This window comes from Chiloscyllium plagiosum, chromosome 20 (assembly GCF_004010195.1).
Source record: "Chiloscyllium plagiosum isolate BGI_BamShark_2017 chromosome 20, ASM401019v2, whole genome shotgun sequence".
Taxonomy (NCBI): Eukaryota; Metazoa; Chordata; class Chondrichthyes; order Orectolobiformes; family Hemiscylliidae; genus Chiloscyllium; species Chiloscyllium plagiosum.
The window spans coordinates 24,156,092-24,179,086 of NC_057729.1; the positions used below are offsets into that span (position 1 = coordinate 24,156,092).

The window sequence follows — 22,995 nt, forward strand, 5'->3', positions numbered from 1 at the left end:
AAATAAAATATTTGGAGTATCAGACAGCTTAGCATTTCATGGTAAAAATGTAGAGGGAGATTGGTCAGCAACTTCCAGGTAACTGTAGATGCTTGCCTACCATAAGTAAGTCAACAATCTTTGCTCAGCAACATATTGCTTGAATACAACTATCAGGGATCATTTGAGTGAAGAATAATGATTGCCGTTGATTTATTTATTAAGTTTCTTCAAAACATCCTGGGTATACATCATTGTCAATTGTCATACCAAGTTTCACAGAGTGCAATCTATTGATATAAAAGTTGCTTCAGGGTATTTTCACAAATACAACAACATTCTTAATATAGATTTTATTTGACCACATTGTTATGTCTTTCCACTTTTGGTAGAGTGGCAACAATATGATTGGGTCCTGCCTGTTGAGTATTTTGCAGAATGTAGGCAATAACTCCTGATTTTCTGATTCCTCTAAGATATATGTGTTAGGCTATTGATGGTGAAGAATTTGGTAATGGTGTTTCCATTGAGAATCAAGGGGAGAAGGGTAGACTATTTCATGTTTGTGATGGTCATTACCTGGCATTTATATATTTCAATAGCTGCCATTTGCCGTCATATTGTTCAGGCTCGAATGCAGACCAACATGAGCTCCTTCATTGTCCAAAGTGCTGAGAATGGAGCTGAGCACTTGATCATCAGCTATCAACCTCACTCCTTGACTTTATCATGGAAGAAATGTCATTGCCAAAGAGCAGAAGACTGTCATCTATTAATGGCACCTTACACGAGGAAACATTTCTTGCTATTGAAGGAGTGAAGCAAAAGTTTACTAGATTGATTCCTGGGATGGCAGAACTAACATACGAGAAGACTTTGAGTCATTTAGGATTGTCTTCACTAGAGTTTAGAGTAATGTTGTAGCTGTACATGGATGGGGTGAATGTCTTGTCTTTTTCCCCAGGGTTGGAGAGTCCAAAATGAGAGGGCATGGGTTTAAGATGAGACAGGAAAGATTTTAAAGAGACTTAAGGGGCAGATTTTTCATGCAGAAGGTGGTGCGTGTATGGAATGAACTGCCTGAAAAAGTAGTGGAGGCTGGTACAATTACAACATTTAAAGGGCATCTGGATGGGTATATGAATAGGAAGGATTTAGTGAGATATGGGCCAAATACTGGCAAATGGGCCTAGACTAATTTTGAATATGTAGTTGGCATGGATGAGTTGGACAGAAGGGTCTGTTTCCGTGCTGTATGTCTCTATGATTCTACGACATTGGTTAGGCCCCTTTTGAAACAAAAATGATGGAAGATCTCATTAAAAATCTCTAAAATTCTAACAGGACTAGACAGATTGGATGCAGGAAGGATGTTTCAGATGTGGGGGTCTAGAATCAAGTGTCATAATGTAAAGATAAGGGGTACGTCTTTTCAGACTGAGATGAGAAATGTCTTGACCCACAGATGGGTGAACTTGTAGAATTCACTATCACAGGAAGTGGTTAAGACCACAACATTTTGTGTTTTAAAGAAGGAGGTATATTTAGCTCTTGCAGCTAAAGAGATCAGGGGATATGGGGAGATGGTGGGATTAGGCTATTGAGCTTAATAAGGTAAAAACAATGACTGCAGATGCTGGAAACCAGATTCTGGATTAGTGGTGCTGGAAGAGCACAGCAGTTCAGGCAGCATCCAAGGAGCTTCAAAATCGACATTTCAGGCAAAAGCCCTTCATCAGGAATAGATCAGGAATAGGATTGAACTGTTGCCTGAACTGTTGTGCTCTTCCAGCATCACTAATCCAGAATATTGAGCTTAATGATCACTCATGATTGTATTGAATGGTGGAAAAGGATCGAGGGCTTGAATGGCCTACTCCTGCTCTGATCATTTATGTTTCTGTAAGCGAAATGTCTGCTGCATTTTCTTGATTAAAGTTGGGAAACTTAAATCACAGTGTTTTGAATAGACTTGCTGATAATGCATAGTCAATCAATTTAGTTAAAACTAAAATAAGCATCTATTGTTCTTGCGTAAAACAAATAAACAATATTGCGCTGATGTTGCTGGAATGAGGCATTTTGCACTGGGTTCTGCTCATTGATCCAATGGTTACAATTTTTTGCAGGCAACGTTTCTGGAAGTGCAGGCTGATAATTTCTGGAGAGGCTGATTGGCATTATTAACAATTATCACATCATTCAAGATATTAAGCTAGTTATCGACTTTGTGGCACGTTTAATGAGCAATTCATTTACAAATGTAGCAACCCCAGAAAATCACAATGAGGTTAAGGGAGAAATGTTATTTTCCTGAGATTAATAGTGGTGTGGCATAAAACATTCAACAACTTGTGTGATTCGTAATTCACGGGGTAACTCTTCCTCAGTACATGCTTCTGACCAATTTGCACATGAATAAAGTAATGCATCATTCAAAGGCTCTCACTTTTCAACCAAATGTGAGCCATTGTTTAAGAAATTTACATTAACTTGGTCGGTAACAAAGAGAACCAAACAGTGATGCTGTGTCATTTAAATGGTAATAGAAGCTATGAATGTGTTACAAACTGGATCCATATTAGCACAAAGTAAGGTGAAAATGGCAGTATAATTAGCTTCCTTCCCCATAGTTATTGTTTTCAAAATATGTCCAAAACAAGCAGTAGTGACAGGGGTCTTTTGAAAAAAAATTACCTTAATTCCTTCCAAATCAAAATCATTGATGAGCAAATGGGCAAGTACTTACCTGACAGATCATATACCTGTAATTCTGCAATCCAACTATGAAAATGTAGTCACAAGAATGATTTTGGGGAAATTTTTTTGGCAACCTCTCTCTTAAGAGACAAATAATCAAATAGATTTTAAGTACCACAAAGTAAAAGAAACATTAACATAGATATGCAAAAACTGTTGTAAATAATTGCATTCTTTAGTATTAAATATGATTTTATAGATTATTTGCAAGTTCTCATGTCTTACTGGACAATATATAATGTTTTACTGAACTTGTAATCTTGAAAACTATACTTAACATGTCATGGTTATTTAAAATGTTTGAGTGAAATATTTTGGCTTATCAATATGTGGGATATTTATCTTGGGAAAAGTCAAAGATTTTGTACAGTTTGTATTCAGCTTTATGCTTGACAAATTGTGTGATACGTTATAGGGCTACTATGGAATCTTTTATATCCATTTAATCGGCCTCGTTTCCATAATACATGTTAAGCTGCTCAAAAGAGGTGTCATTGTCTCAATGCAAGAAATGAGGATTGTAGATGCAATTTCTTTTCAGCAGAAATGTTTCAAGGGACCAGGTTTGGAACTCAACCTCAGAAGTACATTGCCATTTCCAATTTTTATATATTAGAAGTTCATATTTATGGCTTAGGAAGTTATGTGCTGTAAACTTGTACATTGAAGGGAGTGGATGGCTGACCCTGCTTAGTTTAATTTAGTTGCTTACAATTTTGAAAGAGATAAAAATCATGCAACACCAGGTTATGGTCCAACAGGTTTATTTGGAAGTACAAGCTTTCGGAGAGCTGCTCCTTCGTCAGGTAGCTAGTGGAGTAGGATCATTAAAAGAGACCCACTTTTCCCATGAGTGAGTGCCAAATAATCTTTATTTCTTTATCAATATCCTGCTTTTTATGGAAGTCTGTGGCTGGAATCTTGGATTGTCTTATGGTGTGTATGATGGCGGGTGAGCTGTATTAAAACAGGCGAAAAGTTAATGATTTGGGATCGCACCGTGTCTCAGGTCAACCATGATCAAGTCCACGGTGGGAACGACTGTGGACTAACTTTCTGACCTACCACCAATTGAGACTCATAAGCAGTTCAACTCCTGCCTCTATTTTTAACCCTGTAGTGTGCAGGGGTCTTTCCATGTGGGGGCATGATAATGTCACCCTTTGCCAGGCTGTTTGCAGATCCAGGATAGGGTGTGATCAGGATCCATCCTTCAAAAGCACTTTGTGCCCGGTCAAGAGACCAAAAATCAGGTAGGTGGTGCCCTCAGAGTACGTCCAATTGCTGGTGTCTCTCCTCACCTACAACCTGTTAACCCTCTTCTCCCAACACTCAACTCTGGTGTTGTATCAAAGAATGATCTTAAGCCTTACGTAGACCATATATACAGTCACCACTGCCTCCTTTGGTGATGCTGCTGTTCAAAACACCTGACTCCTGATTGGCCAGTGGCTCTTGCCAGGCAAGACCTCTGCCACAGGGTCCTTGCTCCTTAGCAAAGGCCCATTGCTGACCTGTAAATCCTTGAGTGAATCAAAATGTGTTGGGCCATCACACAAAGAGGTGTCATGTGGCATTCGCCAGCTCTCCAGCTGTGGCCAAGACCCCTCTATATCTGCACATGATTCTGCTATATTTATCCAACCTAAATAGAAAAATACAAAAGCATTTTCATATTATACATTTCACAGCCTTAAAGCCTTCCATTTTATTCATATCAAGAACCAGTTAACGCTGATGTTTGAAGAGAAAGATGGAATGTTTAACTCCAGTTCATATTGAAGCATGATTAGTTAATAGCTATTTGAAATATTTTCTTTGATTCATGTTTCTAAATTTGTTACTTGACTATGATGCAAGCAGGGTTCTTCTGTTTATATAATGGAACTTTTAATTGAGCTACTTACAATACTGTTGAAAATAGTAAAGTTTATAAACACTTCAAAATTGTTTACCTGCCTTTTAAGCACACAGTTTGGAGCATAATTCAAAGTAAATTGTAACTCCTTGCAGATTTTAGAGTGGAGTATTCCAATTAAAGTTTTGGTCAACCTATCCACAGAATTGAGTAAATTGAAAAGTCAATTCAATGGGAATTTATTATTGTGACATTATTTCTAAAAATTGTTTTGCTTGTCTTTTATTTTGTAATTTATTGTGTCAAGGATGGTGTGTGCTTAAAAACTTATTTGACACCTAACTATAGCCAACTCATCTGATAATTACTTCACCTAACAGCACTTTTAAAAAACACTAAACTCTCCCAATGTGTTTTCATTTCAGATTCGGTCAGATAAAGACAGGGAGATACAGATCCGATACAGTATCACTGGACCTGGAGCTGATCAACCACCCATGGAGGTTTTTAGTATTGATCAAGTTGCTGGTAAAATGCATGTCACAAGACCCCTGGATCGTGAGGATATTGCATCTTTTCACGTAAGAGCCAATCCCTGAATTTAATTGTTGCTTCTTCCATTTCGGGCTACCTCTTAAGCCAGCACAGAAAATTTTATTTAATGTATTTAAAGGGTATACATTATTTGCATAAAATTAGTAATTCTTTCAAGAAAATGCAAGTTTTAGGAAGTTTTATTCTTAAAATAATGCTGATATAGGAGGCCAATTTCATTTTTTATAATGGTCACTTTAGGTTTCATGTCAATTAATGTAACATTTTTAATGCATATGACCATAAACAGTCTTAAAAAAATGTTAATTAGCATCTATTGACCAGTTTTCTTTAATAATGTCTAACATCTCAATTCTACTGACGAAAATCAAAATGTCAGTGTCACACTGACTCTCAGTGTCACTGACTCTCACTGTCAGTTTTGTGTCCTTTATCTTTTCAAAATTAGGACATGTCACTTTCTTCAATTGGGTATAACTAAAAGATGTAGCTTATCATTGTTTTTGACACCTAGAAATATTATAGTTAATAGGCGCAGATCAAAACAGTAGTAAGATAAATGGCCAGATTATCTATTTTAGTGGCACCATAAAGAAATATATATTGTCCAGGCCGTTAGGAGGATTCCCAATTCTACTTCAAAACTGCTGTGAGATCTTTTACATCCACCTGACAGACCTCATTCCTATAATGAATATTAAGCTTATGAAAGGAGATGTCATTGCATCAATGCAATAAATGAGTCTTCTAGGTGCAGTCTTCAGTTTAGAAATTATTAGAGGAAATGTTGCTCTTAAATACTATGTTGCAAACATTGTGGAAAATCTCATCATACAGGTGGAGAGTAGGGTTCTTGTGGTACTGATAATGTCCCCATTTCTCAACCAGAAGGCCTGCATTCAAGTCCCACTTACTCCAGAGGTGTGTCATAGCATGTCTGAACAGGTCAAATATATCTCAACAGGTCTAACATGTCTCAAAATATCTAACGGTGATGAGTTCATCAGCTGAATAGTCAATCTTTTATTTACCTCATTTTGCATTACATTTATCTTATTTTCCTAATTCCAGCTCTCAAGCCGAGTTCCCATATCTTTTACTTTTAGGTTACATTAACATTAGTTTATATTAGACTTCATGGCCATAACTCTGCAAGTTTCAAAATCATTATCGAAAGGGATAAGAATAGTTCCAAAGTTGTGTCCAAATTGGGGGACAGCCTGTTACAATGTCATTAGATTAGATTTGACAAAGACTGGGAGTGGTAAGTCTACATTTGGAAAGTGGAAGTCTTTAGAAGTAGTATAGTAAAAATTCAGGGCCAGTGTATTCCCCTACGAGTGAAGGGCAAGAGCAGCTGATTCAGGGAACCCTGGATGTCAAGGGATATCGTGAGTTTGATAAAGAAAAAGAAGGAAGCATTAAAACAAATGAAGGAACTGCGGATGCTGAAAATTAGAAAAAAACCCAGAAATTGCTGGAAAATCTCAGCAGGTCTGGCAACATCTGTGGAGAGAAACCAGAGTTAATGTTTTGGGTCTAGTGACTCTTCTTCCGAATTCTTGAGGGAAACATATGTCAGGTACAGTGCATTAAAAACAAGAGAGGCCCTTCAAAAGCATTGAAAACATATGGGGTTGATTAAAAAGTAAATTAGGAGGGTACTGATGAGACATGAACTACCTTTGGTAGATTGGATCATGGTTAACCATTATAAGTATATTAACTGGATGGGTATATGAATAGGAAGGGTTTGGAGGGATATGGGCCAGGTGCTGGCAGGTGGGACTAGATTGGGTTGGGATATCTGGTCGGCACGGACGAGTTGGACCGAAGGGTCTATTTCTGTGCTGTATGACTCTATGACTTTAAGTGTAAGAGGATTTCCGGGAAAGAGTGAGACCTATTCAAGACTAAAGGGGCAACCTGTACATGGAGCCTGAGGACATTGATTAGATCTTAAATGAATACTTCTCATTTGTATTTAAAAACATCACAGCTGGAAATTTCATTTGCGATGGTGAGGTTCCAGACCATATTAAGATTAGTAAGGAGGAGGTATTAGGTATTTTAGCAGACATAAAGGTACATAACTCCTCAGGACGTGAGTGAGATACGTCCCAGGCTGCTATGGGAAGCTAGGCAGGAGATTGCTGGGGCCCTAGTGGAGATATTTAATACTTTGCTAATCACTGGTGAACTGGCAGATAGAGGATAGATGGTGTAGTTCCTTTGTTCAAGAAGGGCAGCAGGGATATGCCTGGTAATTACAGACCAGTTAATCTGACATCAATGATAGGGAAATTATTGGAATAAATTCTGACAGGATTAATCAGCACTTGAAAAGGCAGGAGTCAATCAGGGATTCTTAAAAGGAGATCCTGTCTGACAAATCTAATTGAGTTTTTTGTAAAGGTAACTAAATATATTGAAGAAGGTCGTGTGTTTAATATAGTTTATATGGACTTTAGTAATGCCTTTGACAAGGTCCCACATGGAAGGCTGGTCGAAGAGGTAAGAACTCATGGGATCCAAGACAAGTTGGCAAACTGGATGCAAAATTGGCTAATAGATAGGAGGCAACAGACGATGGGGGGGGGGGAGAGAGGAGGAGGGGTTGATGTTGATGTGTTTGGTGTTTTTTATTAGAAGGCTGTGACCAGTGGTGTACCACAGGGATCAGTTCTAGTACCCTTGCTGTTTGCATGTACATTAATAACTTGCATGCGTATGTAGAAGGTATAGTTAGTAAGTATGCAGATGACATGAAAATGATTGGTGTAATGATCAGAGGATTGGCTATACATAACAGATGGTAGGTCCCTTGGGAGTACAGCGGAATAAGTACTGAGTACTTGATATACAAGCCTATAGATCCCTGAAGATATCAGCACAAGTTGAAGGGTGGTGAAGAAGACATATGGGATTCTTACCTTCATTAACCAGCATAAAGAATTTAGGAGCAAGAAAAACTAGTTAACAACTTACCAAACATTGATTAGACCACCGACAGAAAACTGTTTGCAATTCTGGTCACCATACCATCAGAAGGATGTGATTGCTCTGGAGAGGGAGTAAAGGAGATTCACCGTGATGTTGCCTGGGATAAAAAGTCTTTGTTATGAGGAGAGATCTGATTGGCTGGTTTTGATTTTTTCTTGGAGCAGAGGAGATTGAGGGGGGGAATATGTTAAGGTATACAAAAATTATGAGAGACATAGAGTAGATCATGTGAATCTTTTCCCCATGGCATGTGTGTCTAAGATCAGAGGGAAAAAGTTTAAGGTGAGTAGTAAGTGGTTTAGAGGAAATCTGAGAGAAAAGAACACAGAGAGTGTGCTACATATATAAAATGTGTTGCCTGAGAGGATGGTGGAGGCAGTTCTAACAACATTTAAGAAACATCTGGATGAGCATTTAAAATGCTGGGGTATAAGAGGCTCTTGACAAATTGCAGGTAAGTGGGATTAGTGTAGCTTAGTATTTGTTGGTTGGCTTAGTATTTGTTGGTTGGCGAAAGGGCCTGTTCCTATGCTGCATAAATCTATGATTAACGTCCATTAGGGCTGCTCACTGCCTGCATGGTAAAGGTCTGGCGTTCAGGCAGTATCTGTTGTCAAAATACACTTAAGGGGAAAGGATCTTATTTGATAGCAAGATTGATTGATTTATTAAAAGGTTAGAACTGCACATAGAAAACACAACTTTCTTTATAACTCTAGTTTGTATAGGTACAAGAGGGCTTTAATGGGATGTGGATTTCGAAATGTAGCCTGCATGTTAGCAGGAGGCTCTAAAACCTGGAAGGTTGGCACTCAAGCATTGATTAGAAACAAATATGGAGCAGTATATACAGTATATAGGCTCATTGAAACTGCATGTGTGGATTAGTCCAGCTACGCACATCTTGCTTAAGGTTGGCTCGAGAACCAGTTTAGAGGATATATAAGTTTTCAGAGACAGCTCTGTGGATTGCCCCCTTTGCTCTCTTTAGCCTTCAGTCCTTTTCTCCTACAGTTGGTTCCACTGTTTTGACCTCATGTTGTCTTCCCAATCGTCTTTCAGGAAACCCTGATAATGATCAAGCACTCTAATTAATCCTATAAGGTATACAATCTCTCTCTTTAGGTGAAATCCTCAGAGAATTTGCAAAATACTGTTGATCATATTGTTGCTGGAACCTCCTGACATAAACATTCTTTAATGATATACTGTGTCGAATGCAATTGTGTGCTCTCCACGTTTTTTGAATTATCTATACAATTGGTCACCATAAGATAGATTTGTTGCATTTTAGCTTGGTCTAGTTTGATAGAAGCAGTCTAATGAGAAGAGACTCTTGTCTTAAACAAGATGTTGTGTATTAGTCAGTAGTAACTCAGTTACATTGATGCAATAGACATTGTCACAGCTCGATGAGGGAGACCTAGGTATCTGGATATTTGTCTTCTTTGAGTTCCAGCAATCTTCTTCCACCAAGTCCATATGACCTCATAATATTGTGCAGTGCTTAATGCACTCCACCTTATTACTTCAAGAGCCTAACACGTTCTACAACAACTGCCTTTGCTAATTGTCTTTGAATAAGTATGGTAGTATTGTAGGGAGGATTGATATGTATAATAGCTATTGAGACAGAATCATTTTGGTTAGAGATCAAAGACTAAGTGTGTTTTTTTTTGGCAGAGTGCCAGTCTTGTGGGACCCTTGGAGGGTTTGTTCCTTGAAGGCCCAGTAAGATCTCATGCCCTATCTTGCCAAATCCATCACATTAACTACCTACCCAGCACCATGGTCAGAAAGGTCGAATGTCCTATTCCTGCCCAAATACTCTTTGTTTTCATAAGTTTTCTACAGTGCCCCTCTTGCTTGATTCTAGCCCCGTCTTAACAGGTGTAGCCCTCAAAAGGGCTCATCTTTCACTGGATAGCCGCAGAAATACCAACAATCCTTGCGAGTGAGCCATTATTTAAGAGACTCCTGTGCACCTGGATGAGCTAGCTTCCAAAGCTAGCTTGCTTGGTGGCAGATTTGCAGCCAAAAGTCATTGGAGAAGTGGATCATAGCACTGAGATTCACTGCAAGTGAACTAGAGACCCCAATAGTTGAGAGGAGGCTTATCCTCCTCATGGTAGACTGGCAGAGAAGGCTATAATGTTAGATCCTGGCAGTCTGGTCATAGGACAACACCTGGATTAGTGCAGCTTCCACAGTCTGGAGGAACAGCCAGCAGTACTGCAGAGTGATCATTGTCAATCATTGTCAGGGTCGGTACCAGAACTACTCTCTGCTAACTCTCAATCACTCTATCTCTACAGCTGCAAACACCGAGGCTCATGCTCTGTCACATTTGCTACTTTTTTTTCCACATCTTCCTTCACTCATTCTCATTCCCTCTCAACCTCCGACAAAACTAACTGTCTATGGCTTCAGTGCTGCCTACTTACTCAGCCCTAGCACACCTCACCATCTTTTGATTCTGTGCACCAGGACTAACATCTGTACTGCCCACTTTCATCTCACTCAATCCTTCCCTTTCTTTCATTCCAGGAGAAGCCAGTCCACAACAGGTCACAGTCATTTTCTTCCACATTGCGCAGTTCCGCCTTACAGCGAACACTCTTCAGCCAGCAGTTTCAACCTTTGCCTCGATTTTGACACTAATGTATCAGATATCCAGATCCCCTTCCTTATAGCTCTTCCCATGAGCCTCACAGGCTCCACCACCCAGGTCCCCCCACCCTTCTGTCTACGTGAGTCTGCACCTATCCACCTTTACTCCTCAGACCTTGACTTATCAAGTCATTAAGACAGTGGTCATACACTGTCCACAACCTAAAGTCAGGATGCTTCTGACTGTGGATAAACCACACACCCCACTCCGTGAATCCCTTCTCATCCATGCTCTATCATATCTCCTGTTACAATACATTTATCCAGCTTTCCTCGAGGAGACAGTGAGGTCTGCAGATGCTGGAGATCAGGGTTGAGAGTGTGTTGCTGGAAAATCACAACAGGTCAGGAAGCTCCAGCCCAAAACATCGATTTTCCTGCTCTTCGGATGCTGCCTGACCTGCTGTGCTTTTCTAGCAACACACTCTCAATCCAGCTTTCCTAGTCACCCTTAAATCCCCAGGAAGAGGCCACACTGAGCCTCTCCACCATGCCCAACCACTTTGTTTTCCCTTAGTTTCTCTGAATGGGCCCAATCAAGTGACTGGAGCTACCTGTTTGAGTGATCTAACCAATTAGGCCTGGAGAAGAAGTGATAAGAACCCTGGTTTGTATCGCTAACTATGTTAGTCCGAGCACACACACACTGACATGCACACGCATTCACATTCAGACCTATGCACTCAAGCACAGGCACACACATACACAAAACGGTTAGCAATGTTCATTCATTAGCAGAAAGATCAGTTGGGAAAGGAGACAAATCCTTTCAGCCAGATGGTGATAGTAGTCTGAAACTCACTTCCTGAAAGAGGAGTTGAGGCAAAAAACTTTCATCTCATTTATAAGTGTCTGAAACTGCAGCTGAAATTCTCAAGGGTTATGAACAAAATGCTGGAAAATGGGATAATGATTTGTGTTCATTTATTGGTATGCACAAACACTGTGGAAGCAATTACGTCCTTCTGCATCAGAACTTTAAAAAAAAAATATTTGCTGAATATTCGAAATACCCAAAAAGGAGGAATATGCAGGAATGTAGCATATGCAAATTTCTTCTTCGGAGGGCCAACATGGATAGTGGGGTCAAATAGCCTGGTGTGCTGTAATGATTCTCTGATTCTCTGGAGTTATTACAGAAATTAAGTGTGCCAAATTAGGGAAAAGGTTGCAAATTGAATTCTAAGGAAACAGGGATTGAAATTAAGACAGTTTATCAAACTGGATAGAAGTAGGTAACAGTGTCCCAGGGGATGTTTCCTCATTGTGTATAACAGTATTCTCTCTAAGCTGCATGTGTGCATGACTTGCAGCGATCTTAAAGGTACCAGATGGGCCTCACACAAGCTGTCACCTTTAAGATAATGTGCAGCTGTGGCCATTGTGAAAAAAATCATCTAAAGATACCACCAGAAATAAATGTGCTATACAGAGCAAAGAAAATATAGAGGGATTATTGGTGTTTGTTAGTGATTCTGATTCACAGATAAAGGAAGTAGTGTCCAGTTTGTGCAGGAAATAGCATTAAAAAGAATTCTGAGGACAAAAGGAAGCTCCAAGGCAATATTCATCATTTGGACAAAACAGTGAGTAGGATGATATTCAATGTTAACAAGCGTGAGGTGATACGTTTTCTTGATCAAAAATATATTATATTTAAAATGAGAAAGGCTGAAAGAAGTAGCACAGGGATTTAGAAGTTCAAGTTCATAAGACATTAAAAGCAAGACCTCAAAGGATATTGCCAGCGTTGAAGGATTTGAGCTATAGGGAGAGGCTGAACAGACTGGGGCTGTTTTCCCTGGAGCGTCAGAGGGTGACCTTATAGAAGTTTATAAAATCATGAGGGGCATGGATAGGTTAAATAGACAAGGTCTTTTTCCTAGGGTGGGGGAGTCCAAAACTAGAGGGCATAGAGTCATAGAGAAGCATGGAAACAGACCCTTCGGTCAAACCCGTCCCTGTCGACCAGATATCCCAACCCAATCTAGTCTCACCTAACAGCACCTGGCCCATATCCCTCCAAACCCTTTCTATTCATATACCCATCCAAATGCCTCTTAAATGTTGCAATTGTACCAGCGCCTCATTCCATACACGTACCACTCTCTGTGTGAAAACGTTGCCCAGTAGGTCTCTTTTTTATCTTTCCCCTCTCACCCTAAACCTATGCCCTCTAGTTCTGGACTCCCCGACCCCAGGGAAAACACTTTGAGTATTTACCCTATCTGTGCCCCTCATAATTTTGTAAACCTCTATAAAGTCACTCCTCAACCTCCAACACTCCAGGGAAAACAGCTCCAGCCTGTTAAGCCTCTCCCTATAGCTCAAATCCTCCAACCCTGGAAACATCCTTGTAAATCTTTTCTGAACCCTTTCAAGTTTCACAACATCTTTCCAATAGGAAGGAGACCAGAATTGCACACAATATTCCAACAGTGGCCTAACCAATGTCCTGTACAGCCGCAACATGACACCTCCAATTTTGGTGTCATCTGCAAAATTACTAACTGTACCTCTTTTGCTTGCATCCAAGTCATTTATGTAAATGACAAAAAGTAGAGGACCCAGCACCGATCCTTGTGGCACTCCACTGGTCACAGGCCTCCAGTCTGAAAAACAACCCTCCACCACCACCCTCTGTCTTCTACCTTTGAGCCAGTTCTGTATCCAAATGGCTAGTTCTCCCTATTTTCCGTGAGATCTAACCTTGCTAATCAGTCTTCCATGGGGAACATTGTCGAATGCCTTACCGAAGTCCATATAGATCACGTCCACCGCTCTCCCCTCATCAATCCTCTTTGTTACTTCCTCAAAATATTCAATCAAGTTTGTGAGAGATGATTTCCCATGCATAAAGCCATGTTGACTATCCCGAATCAGTTCTTACCTAGGTTTAGGGTGAGATGAAAAATATATAAAAGAGACCTAAGGAGCAATCTTTTCGCCCAGAGAGTGGTGCATGTATGGAATGAGCTGCCAGAAGAAGTGGTGGAGGCTGGTACAATTACAGCATTTAAAAGGCATCTGGATGGTTATATGAATAGGAAGGGTTTAGAGCGATATGGGCCAAAAGCTGGTAAATGGGACTGGATCAGGTTTGGATATCTGATCAGTCTGGATGAGTTGGACCGAAGGGTTTGTTTCCTGGCTGTACATCTCTATGACTCTGAGTGGATCAGATGGAAAAGAAATGGAATATTAATTTTAGGGCAAGAGGTAGTGTATGAAGGTTCAACATATAATGGTGAACTTGAACAAAACGTTAATAAGGTCACAGCTGGCATGATGTGTTATCTTGGCATACAGAGAGGCTAGACCATGAATTGAAATAAGATTCCTGTTTTGTATTGTGGAAACAAAAATAAAAGAAAGTCTTGGAAAATTGCGGCTCTATTCAACAAAATGGGAGATTACAATGATGTGGCATCAGTACTTAACATGAAAGGATTAGGCAAGGGTAGATTTTAAAAATTGTTTCAAATTATTGATACACCAAAAAAGACGAAATAGAAATAAAATTAAATATAGGAGAGTCGGGACAAGAGCAGATCAAGGTTTTTTTTTCCACATTGTAATGTGAGACTATGGAACGCACTACCAGATTTAGCTACATTTGAGTATTTGTTGGATAATAGAAGGAAAGGGGAAGGAAGGGATTTGGAGTATTAGGCAGGGATTACTGCAGCTTGTGTGGAGGATAAATCTGAACATGAATTGATTTGGCCAATTGGCCAGTTTCCATGTTACAGTTTCCATGTAATTCAGTGAACGTTTGCCATCAACTATTACATAATAAAGCGTGTGTACAAAAGGATAAGCATTGTTTACAAAGCTTCAGATGCTACTTCCCATAGGGGTTGGTTAGCTCAATTGACTGGATGGCTAGTTTATGATGCAGAATAACAGCAACAGTGAGAGTTAAATTTCCACTTTAGCTGAGATTCCCTTGAAGATCCCGTCTTCTCAACCTCACTCCTCACTTGAGACATGGTGACCCTCAGTTTAAATCACCACCATTCATCTCTAATGAGAGAGCAGCCCTATTGTCCACTGGGAATATGGTGACTTTAACTTTACCTTTCTTCCCAAAAGATGAAGTCGTTCCTAACTCACATTTAAACCAGAGGTTATGGGCACAAATAAAGTGGACTGAAAATGAGCAACTCATGCACTTTGCCTTAGTCCCAGTACTAGCAAAGAGCTTCTTCACATGCATTTAAGTAAGAAGGAATAGGATGGCTGCAAGAACTCAGTTGAACGATTGTGGGGAGAAAGCAGGATTAAGCTATTAAGTTGGCTGATCAGCCATAATCGTGATGAATGGTGGAGCAAACTCAAAGGGCCAAATGGCCTCCTCCAGCTCCTATCTCCAGGTTTTGTGTGTTTATATGAAATGTTCTTCAATTGTACATCCATGTGCCACTAATTAGGCTGATCATAATCATTAAGGCCCAACATTCTCAATACATGCAGCTTATTACCAATTCCAATCCTTTAGAAATAGGAAGGATGTAGCCTGCATTTTTTTACCATGCATTTATGAATAGTTAATCCACATTTTGGTCACCACTTTGCCCTTTAATATTGATCCACATCTTTTGAACAGCTTCTCCCCCACTAGACGTTCTGACATCTAACTAAGTATGATCCAGCTTAAGTTCTCAGGTCATTTTGCAGGCAAGTCACCTTCTCAAATTACATGCAGAAATGATCACATGTCAGGACTGGTTGAATGGGCAGACACAACCCCAGAAGAGGTCATGGTGTTGGTGGTGCTATTTTGGCTTAGATAGAGAATTGACAAATGGGACAGAAAACACAGTGGGAATAAGGAATACTTTTTTCAGGTTGGCCATCTGTAACCTGTAGGGTTCCACAGGGATCATTGCTAGGACAACAACTGTTTGCAATTAAACTCCATCTACCGCTCCTCGGCCCATTGGCCCACATGATCAAGACTCTGTTGTACCCTAAGATAATCATCTTCACTGTCCTCTACATCACCTATTTTAGTGTCATCTGCAAACTTACTAATCATGCATCCTATGTGTTCACATCCAAATCATTTATATAAAATGATGAAAAGCAGTGGACTAATCCTTGTGGCACACTGCTGGCCACAGGCCTCCAATCTGAAAAACAACCCTCTACCACCACCCTCTGTTTCCTTCAAGCCAATTTTATATCCAACCCATGTGCTTTCGCCTTACTGACCAGTCTACTATGTAGACCCTTGTCGAACACTTTGCTGAAGCCCACAGAGACAACATTTACCATTCTGATATCATCAATCTTCATTGTCACCTCTTCAGAAAGCTCAATCAAATCAGCGAGACATAATTCCCACACACAAAACAATGCTGACTAACCCTTGCCTTTCCAAATGCATGTAAATCTTGTCCCTCAGAATCCTCTCCAGCAACTTAGCCACCACTGACATCAGGCTCACTGGTCTACATGTCCCTGGCTTTTCCTCACTACCTTCCTTCAATAAGAACACCACATTAGCGAACCTCCAGTCTTCTGGCACCTCACCATGGCTGTTGATATATAAATATCTCAGCAAGGGACCCAGCAATCTCTTCCCTAACTTCCCACAAAGTTCTGGGAAACTCCTGATCAGGTCCTGGAAATTTATCCACCTTTATGCATTTTAAGACCTCTGGCACCACCTCTTTTATGATATGAACTCTTTTCAGGATATCACTATTTGTTTCCCTGAATTCCCAGTTTATATATCCTTCTCCACAGTAAATACTTATGTGAGACATTTGTTTAGTACCACACCCATCTCCTGTGGTTCCACACATCAGACAGCCACATTGATCGTTAAGGGGCTCTATTCTCTCCCTGGTTTCTCTTTTGCACTTAAAGTACTTATAGAAACTCTTTAGATTCTCCTTAACTCTATTTGCCAAAGCTGCCTCATGTCCCCTTCTTGCCCTCCTGATTTCCCTCTTGAGTATACTTTAAATGCCCTTGTAATTTTCTCAATATTCACTTGATTATAACTGGCATATGCCTCCTTTTTCTTGTTCAGAGCCGCAATTTTTCTAGTCATCCAACATTTTCTACACCTTCCAGCCTTGCCCTTCAGAGTAACAAGAATATATCACCTCTGAACTCTCATTGCCTTACCTTTGAAGGCTGCCACTTCCCTTTACCTGCAAGTAGCCTCCCCTGGTGAACCTTTGAAGGTTCCTGCCTAATACCATCAAAAGTGGACTCACTCCAAGTTCAAACTCCAACTTTTTGATCAATTCTATCCTTTGCCATAAGTATTTTTAACATTAATAGAATTACAATCGCTTCTCCCAAAGCGGTCTCCCACTAACACCTCAGCCACTTGTTCTGCCTTATTTCCCAACAGAAGGTCAAGTATTGCTCCTTTAGTAGGTATATCCACATATTGAATAAGAAAGTTTTCTTGTACACATTTAACAAATTCCTCCACATAACCCTTTAATACCATGACAGTCTCAGTCTATTTTTGGAAAGTTAAACCTCCCTACCAATATTACTCTGTTATTCTTAGAGATAGCGAATATTTCCTTACATATTTGCTTCTCAATTTCCTGCTGACTATTGGGGTCCTATAATACAATCCCAACAAGGTGTTCATCCCTTTCTTATTTCTCAGTTTGACCCATATAACATCACTGGACATATTGCCTGGAATATCCTCTCTAAGTACAACTGTACTGTAATGTTACCACTAACCAAAAAAGGCACTCCTCTTCCTCTCTCCCTGCCCTTTCTACCTTTCCTATAGCATTTACACCCCGGAATATTAAGTCCTGCCAGTCCATGAACCATGGTTCTGTAATAGCTATGATATCCCAGTCCCATGTTCCCAACCATGCCCTACGTTTATCTGCCTTACCTGTCAGGCCTCCTGTCTTGAAGTAAATGCAGTTTAATTTGTCAGTCTTACCTTGTTCTCTGCCAAGCTCTTGTCTGCCTTCACTATTTAAGTAGCTCCCCTTATCTACTGTACCTTCCTCAATATGTTTTCTTTTCTCTCAATATAGCTTTGGTTTCCACCACCACAACTCATGGCCATGCCTTTACTAGTTTATATCCTTCCAAGTAGCACTAGCAAACACCCTGCAAATATAATGGTCCCCTTCCAATTCATGTGGAACCTGTCCCTCTTATACAGGTCATTTCTATTCCCGAAGAGATCCAGACCAGAGGGCATAGTCTCAGAATAAAGAGGTGCCAATTTAAGACTGGGGTAAAGGGGAAGTTCTTCTCTCAGAGGACTGAGAATCTTTGGAACTCTTTTGCACACAGACCTGTGGGGCCAGAGACCCCTGATGTATATTTAAGGCTGAAGTAGACAGATTCATTTTCAGTATGGAATCAAGAATCATAGGGAAAATGGAGGTGAGGAATATCAGATCACTCATGATCCCATTGAATGGCAGAGCAGGCTCAAGGCTCCAACTGGCCAACTCTTGTTCCGACTTCTTATGGTCTTACAACCCTATTCTTCCTTTCTTGCAAAATTGAGAGTATGTGATTTGTGGAGAATGACTTTTTAAAATGTTGATGACCTTGTGTTGCTTGTGTCTTTTCATTGAAAAGAACATGTTCTGTTTGAATGGGGTGGAGTGAGTAAACAACATACAACATCTTTAAGATGAAAAAATTCAGGTTGATGTGGCAATGCTTTTTTTTGCGACTATTTGAAAAAATGGATGATTGGTCGAATATTGAAAGCAGAGACTAGTGGTATGGCAAGTAAGGATAAGGACAACTTTTTTGTTGTTCTGGGAAGTAGGGTGGGGCAGAAACATGGGAGGTGGGTTGGACATGACCAAAAGCCCTGTCAACCACAACAGGGGGAGGACACTGGCATTATCAGAACAGGTGTGACAGAGACAGAGAAACTGGGAAATAAAATCCTTGCAAGAAGTAAGGTGTGAAGAGGTGTAGTCGTGATAGTGTAGGACTTTTGGATTTATCATGGATATCGATGGACACTTTGTCCTCAGAAATGGAAACAGTGAAGTTAAAGAAGGTAAAGGAAGAATCAGAAAAGGACCAGCTGAAGGTCAGAGAAGGATGGAAATTGGAGATAAAATTGATGAATGTTTCCAATTCTGGATGAAAGCAGGAAGCAACACCAAAGACATCATCGATGTACTGGAGAACGAGTTGGGGTAGATGGGCTTGAACTAGCAGTGTCTCACAAGACCCACAAAGAGACAGACATAATTGGGGCTCATATTGTTACCCATGGCCACGCAGTTAACTTTTGTGGGTGTCATTGGCTGGCCAGCATTTATTGCCGTCCCTAGTTGCCCTTGAGAAAGTGGTAGTGAGCTGCAGTCCACCTGATGTGCGTTGGCCCACAATGCCATTCAGGAAGGAATTAAAGAAAGTGAAATGAGGTGAAGTTGTTTGTAGTGAGATCAAGCCTGGCCATGGGAAGGAGAATGATGGTGGGTGGTTACAGTACAGCAAGAAGCACAGAGCTTTCAGACAAACCTGATTGGAAAAGCACATGTAGAGGAATTGCATATCCATGTGAATCCCACAGGATACGGTGCTGGCACCACATTACTGATGAACATTCCTGATGAAAGGCTAATGCCCAAAACATCAATTCTCTTGCTCCTTGGATGCTGCCTGACCTGCTGTGCTTTTCCAGCAGCACACGTTTCGTTCACAATTACTAACAACCTATAAAGTTGACTTGCATGAGATAAGTAAATATACTATCGCCAAGTATATGGTGGCACAGTGGTTAGCACTGCTGCCTCACAATGCCAGAGACCCGGGTTCAATTCCCGCCTCAGGCAACTGTCTGTGTGGAGTTTGCACATTCTCCCTGTGTCTGCGTGGGTTTCTTCTGGGTGCTCTGGTTTCCTCCCACAGTCACAAAGATGTGCAGGTCAGGTGAATTGGCCATGCTAAATTGCCTGTAGTGTTAGGTGAAGGGGTAAATGTAGGAGAATGGGTCTGGGTGGATTGCTCTTCGGCGGGTTGGTGTGGATTTGTTGGGCCAAAGAGCCTGTTTCCACACTGTAAGTAATCTAATATAGAAACATCTAATAAAAAAAGTTTGCAGATTATGCAAATGTATGTGGGAATACAAGGAGTGAGGATGACATGAAGAATTCACAGAAGGAGGTAGACAGTGTGAGTGTGTGGGCAAAAGCCTGGCAGATGGAATAATAATGTATGAAAACATGGGATTATGCATTTCAGCAGAAAGAATAGAGAAGCTGAATACTTATTTAAGTCAAGAAAAGCTGGAAAAGGTGCAGCATAGAGTGGCTTGGCGGTATTTGTTTATAAATTTCAAAGAGGTAGCACCAAGGTTCAGATAAAAGAGAAGGCAATAAAATGTTAGACCTTTATTTCAAAGAGAATGGAGTATAAAAGTAAGTAAGTTCATGCTAAAACTAAGTGAGATACTATTTAGACAACAGCTAAAATATTGTGAACAGTTTTGGTCTTTTTATCTGAGGAAAAGAAGATAGAATTGGAGGCAGTCCTGGCTCCGGTTTCCTCCCACAGTCCAAAGATGTGCAGGTTAGGTGAATTGGCCATGCTAAATTGCCCTTAGTGTTAGGTGCATTAGTCGGGGGTAAATGTAGGGCAATGGGGTCTGAGTGGGTTAGTCTTCAGAGAGTCAGTGTGGACTTTTTGGGTTGAAGGGCCAGTTTCCACACTGTAGGGAATCTAATCTAATCTAAAATAAAATCACTGGGTTGATCCTGTGGAAGGAGGGATTTTCTTATGAGGAGAGGTTGAGTAGGTTGGATCTATACATATTGGAGTTTAGAAGAATGAAGTGACCTTGTTGAAACTTCTAAGATACTTAGGAGACTGGACAGGGTAGTTCTGAGAGGTTGTTTCCCCCCTGGAAGAACCAAGGACCTGAGGGTATAATCTCAGAGTAAGAATTGCTCAGTTCAGACAGGCATGAGATGGAATATCCCCTCTGAAGGCAGTGAAGCTGTGAAATTCTTTGCCACAGAAGGCTGTCAAGGTTGTATTTTCAAAGCTAAGATAGACATATTTTTAATCAGGAAAATAATCAATAGGGAGTGATAATAGTGATAGGGAGAATGCAAGAAAGTGGAGTTGAGGATAATCAGATCAGCTATGATATCATTGCGATGCCTATTCTGCCTTATGGTGTGAAGTTACATGTGCAAATTTATATTTGAATAGCAGCTGTAGGACTCAGTTGCAAAATTTACCTCCAAGTAAATGGAATCTGTGCCAATTTCAATCAGTATCATGCCAGCTCCTGAATAGTCTAACCAGTAATGATTAGAGGGATCATTGGAGGTAACTCCAGAAATAGCCACAAAGCTAGTTCCAACATACTGAGGTTCACTGAAACTCTGACACCTACATCCCACTTCCCACAGCAATGTTTGGCTGCCAGGGAGCAAGCCATCTGAAATTCATCAGGCCCTGATCAGAAATTGGGATTGATGTCCGATTTGGGTCTGCAGCGGGCTGGCTTCCTTTCACGCAGGACCCTGGGCCAAATAAACGTGAGGTGTACCTGTACACAAAACAAACCCGTCAATGACTAAATGTCCAACTTGGAAACTTGTGTGAGGTAAATTTACAAACTATATGGTGGTAAAAACAGAGCACATACAATAAGAACAGAAGAGTACAAGAACAAGTACACTGTGGGGCAGCACAGTGGCTCAGTGGTTTGCACTGCTGCCTCACAGCGCCAGGGACCCAGGTTCAATTCCCACCTCGGGTAACTGTCTTGTGTGGAGTTTGCACATTCTCCCCGTGTCTGCGTGGGTCTCCTCCGGGTGCTCCGGTTTCCTCCCACTGTCTAAAGATGTGCAGGTTAGGTGAATTGGCCATTCTAAATTGCCCATAGTGTTAGGTGCATTAGTTGGGGGTAAATGTAGGGCAATGGGTCTGAGTGGGTTAGTCTTTGGAGAGTCAGTGTGGACTTTTTGGTTGAATGGCCAGTTTCCACACTGTAGGGAATCTAATCTAATCTAAAGTAAAATCCTAATTTGTGAGCTGTAAATATTGAGTAAGTGTGAAATCCTATTAAATGCTGTGCTTTTGGTTTGTAAACAAATAGACTGGAGCATTGATGGGATCAAATCACAAGAAAGCTATTGAAATGTTTTAAATAAATTAGATTTATACATCAAGGTCTCGGAAATATTTCATCAAAATGGCCACATTTTAAAGAAAACATCATATTTCCATTCAAATTCTTATAAGTAGAGTCATATGAAGAAAATTGCATTAGAAAGCACTTTAGGATCTGAAAATACTGTGATGAGTTTGCCGGTCTGGGCATGTCTTTAGGGGCAGATTGTGAACATGTTCATTGAGCTGTGAATCTCCCTCTTTGACACCGTTTTACACATCAGAGATTGAGCCAATCGAGTCTATGATACAACCAAATCAATTTTCACATTCTCTCCTTTTACTTGCAACCTGGAATCTTAGTAAAGGTGCTTATTCAATGAGCAATTCCATAATAAAAGCTCCTTCCACATCCAAAATGGTTGCTAGCTGAAGCAAGCAGGTAAAAATAAAATTGGAAAAGAAAGTTTTTACTAAGCAGACGCAAATTTCAAAAGGAGACAGCTACACTTATCAGTTTGTAATCTCTCAAGACATCTGGCCAAGTGGGGTCAAGGGTCATACATGAGAGAATAAAGCAGTGGCCTGATTTTCCTTACATTGCATCAAATATTTTGCACAAGTGAGCTTCCATTTGTTGAAATGAAATGAGAATTGAGGTTCTACTTCATTTCAGTAAATGGAAGATAAGTTGTGCAAATTGGTTGATGATCCTTTCAACAATGTAAGGAAAATCAGGCCACTGCTTCTGACCCTTGATCCCTCCTGCCCGATTCCCCTTTATACATTGGTACTTCAACAATGTAAAAGCAAGTCTTGCTGCAGATTTGTTGAGTTGTTTTAACCTTTGGAAAATCTGCTGATTTATTAATGGCACCAAGTTACTTGCATTCTAATGCATTCTCCCAGTAGTTTGATATTGCAGAATCTTTGAAATGTGAAAGAATCCAAAGTGGCAGGTGTGTTTAATCTTTTCTCACCTGACTAACAATAGAAAATGTGTTTGGACTGTGAAAATATTAATCTTCCAAAATGTGTGCACAGGTGGAAAAACCTAATGAAGTTAG

General features: G+C 40.3%; 1 protein-coding gene across 2 annotated transcripts in view; it reads left to right on the forward strand.

The window, feature by feature from the left end:
• Window positions 1-22,995, forward strand: part of LOC122560076 (cadherin-4-like) — a 668,379-nt gene that overhangs the window by 504,086 nt on the left and 141,298 nt on the right. For both annotated transcript variants that reach the window (XM_043710292.1, XM_043710293.1), the window contains one exon: window positions 5,023-5,178. In XM_043710292.1, coding sequence (XP_043566227.1) covers window positions 5,023-5,178 — 156 coding nt within the window. The remainder of the gene's footprint in view (window positions 1-5,022; window positions 5,179-22,995) is intronic.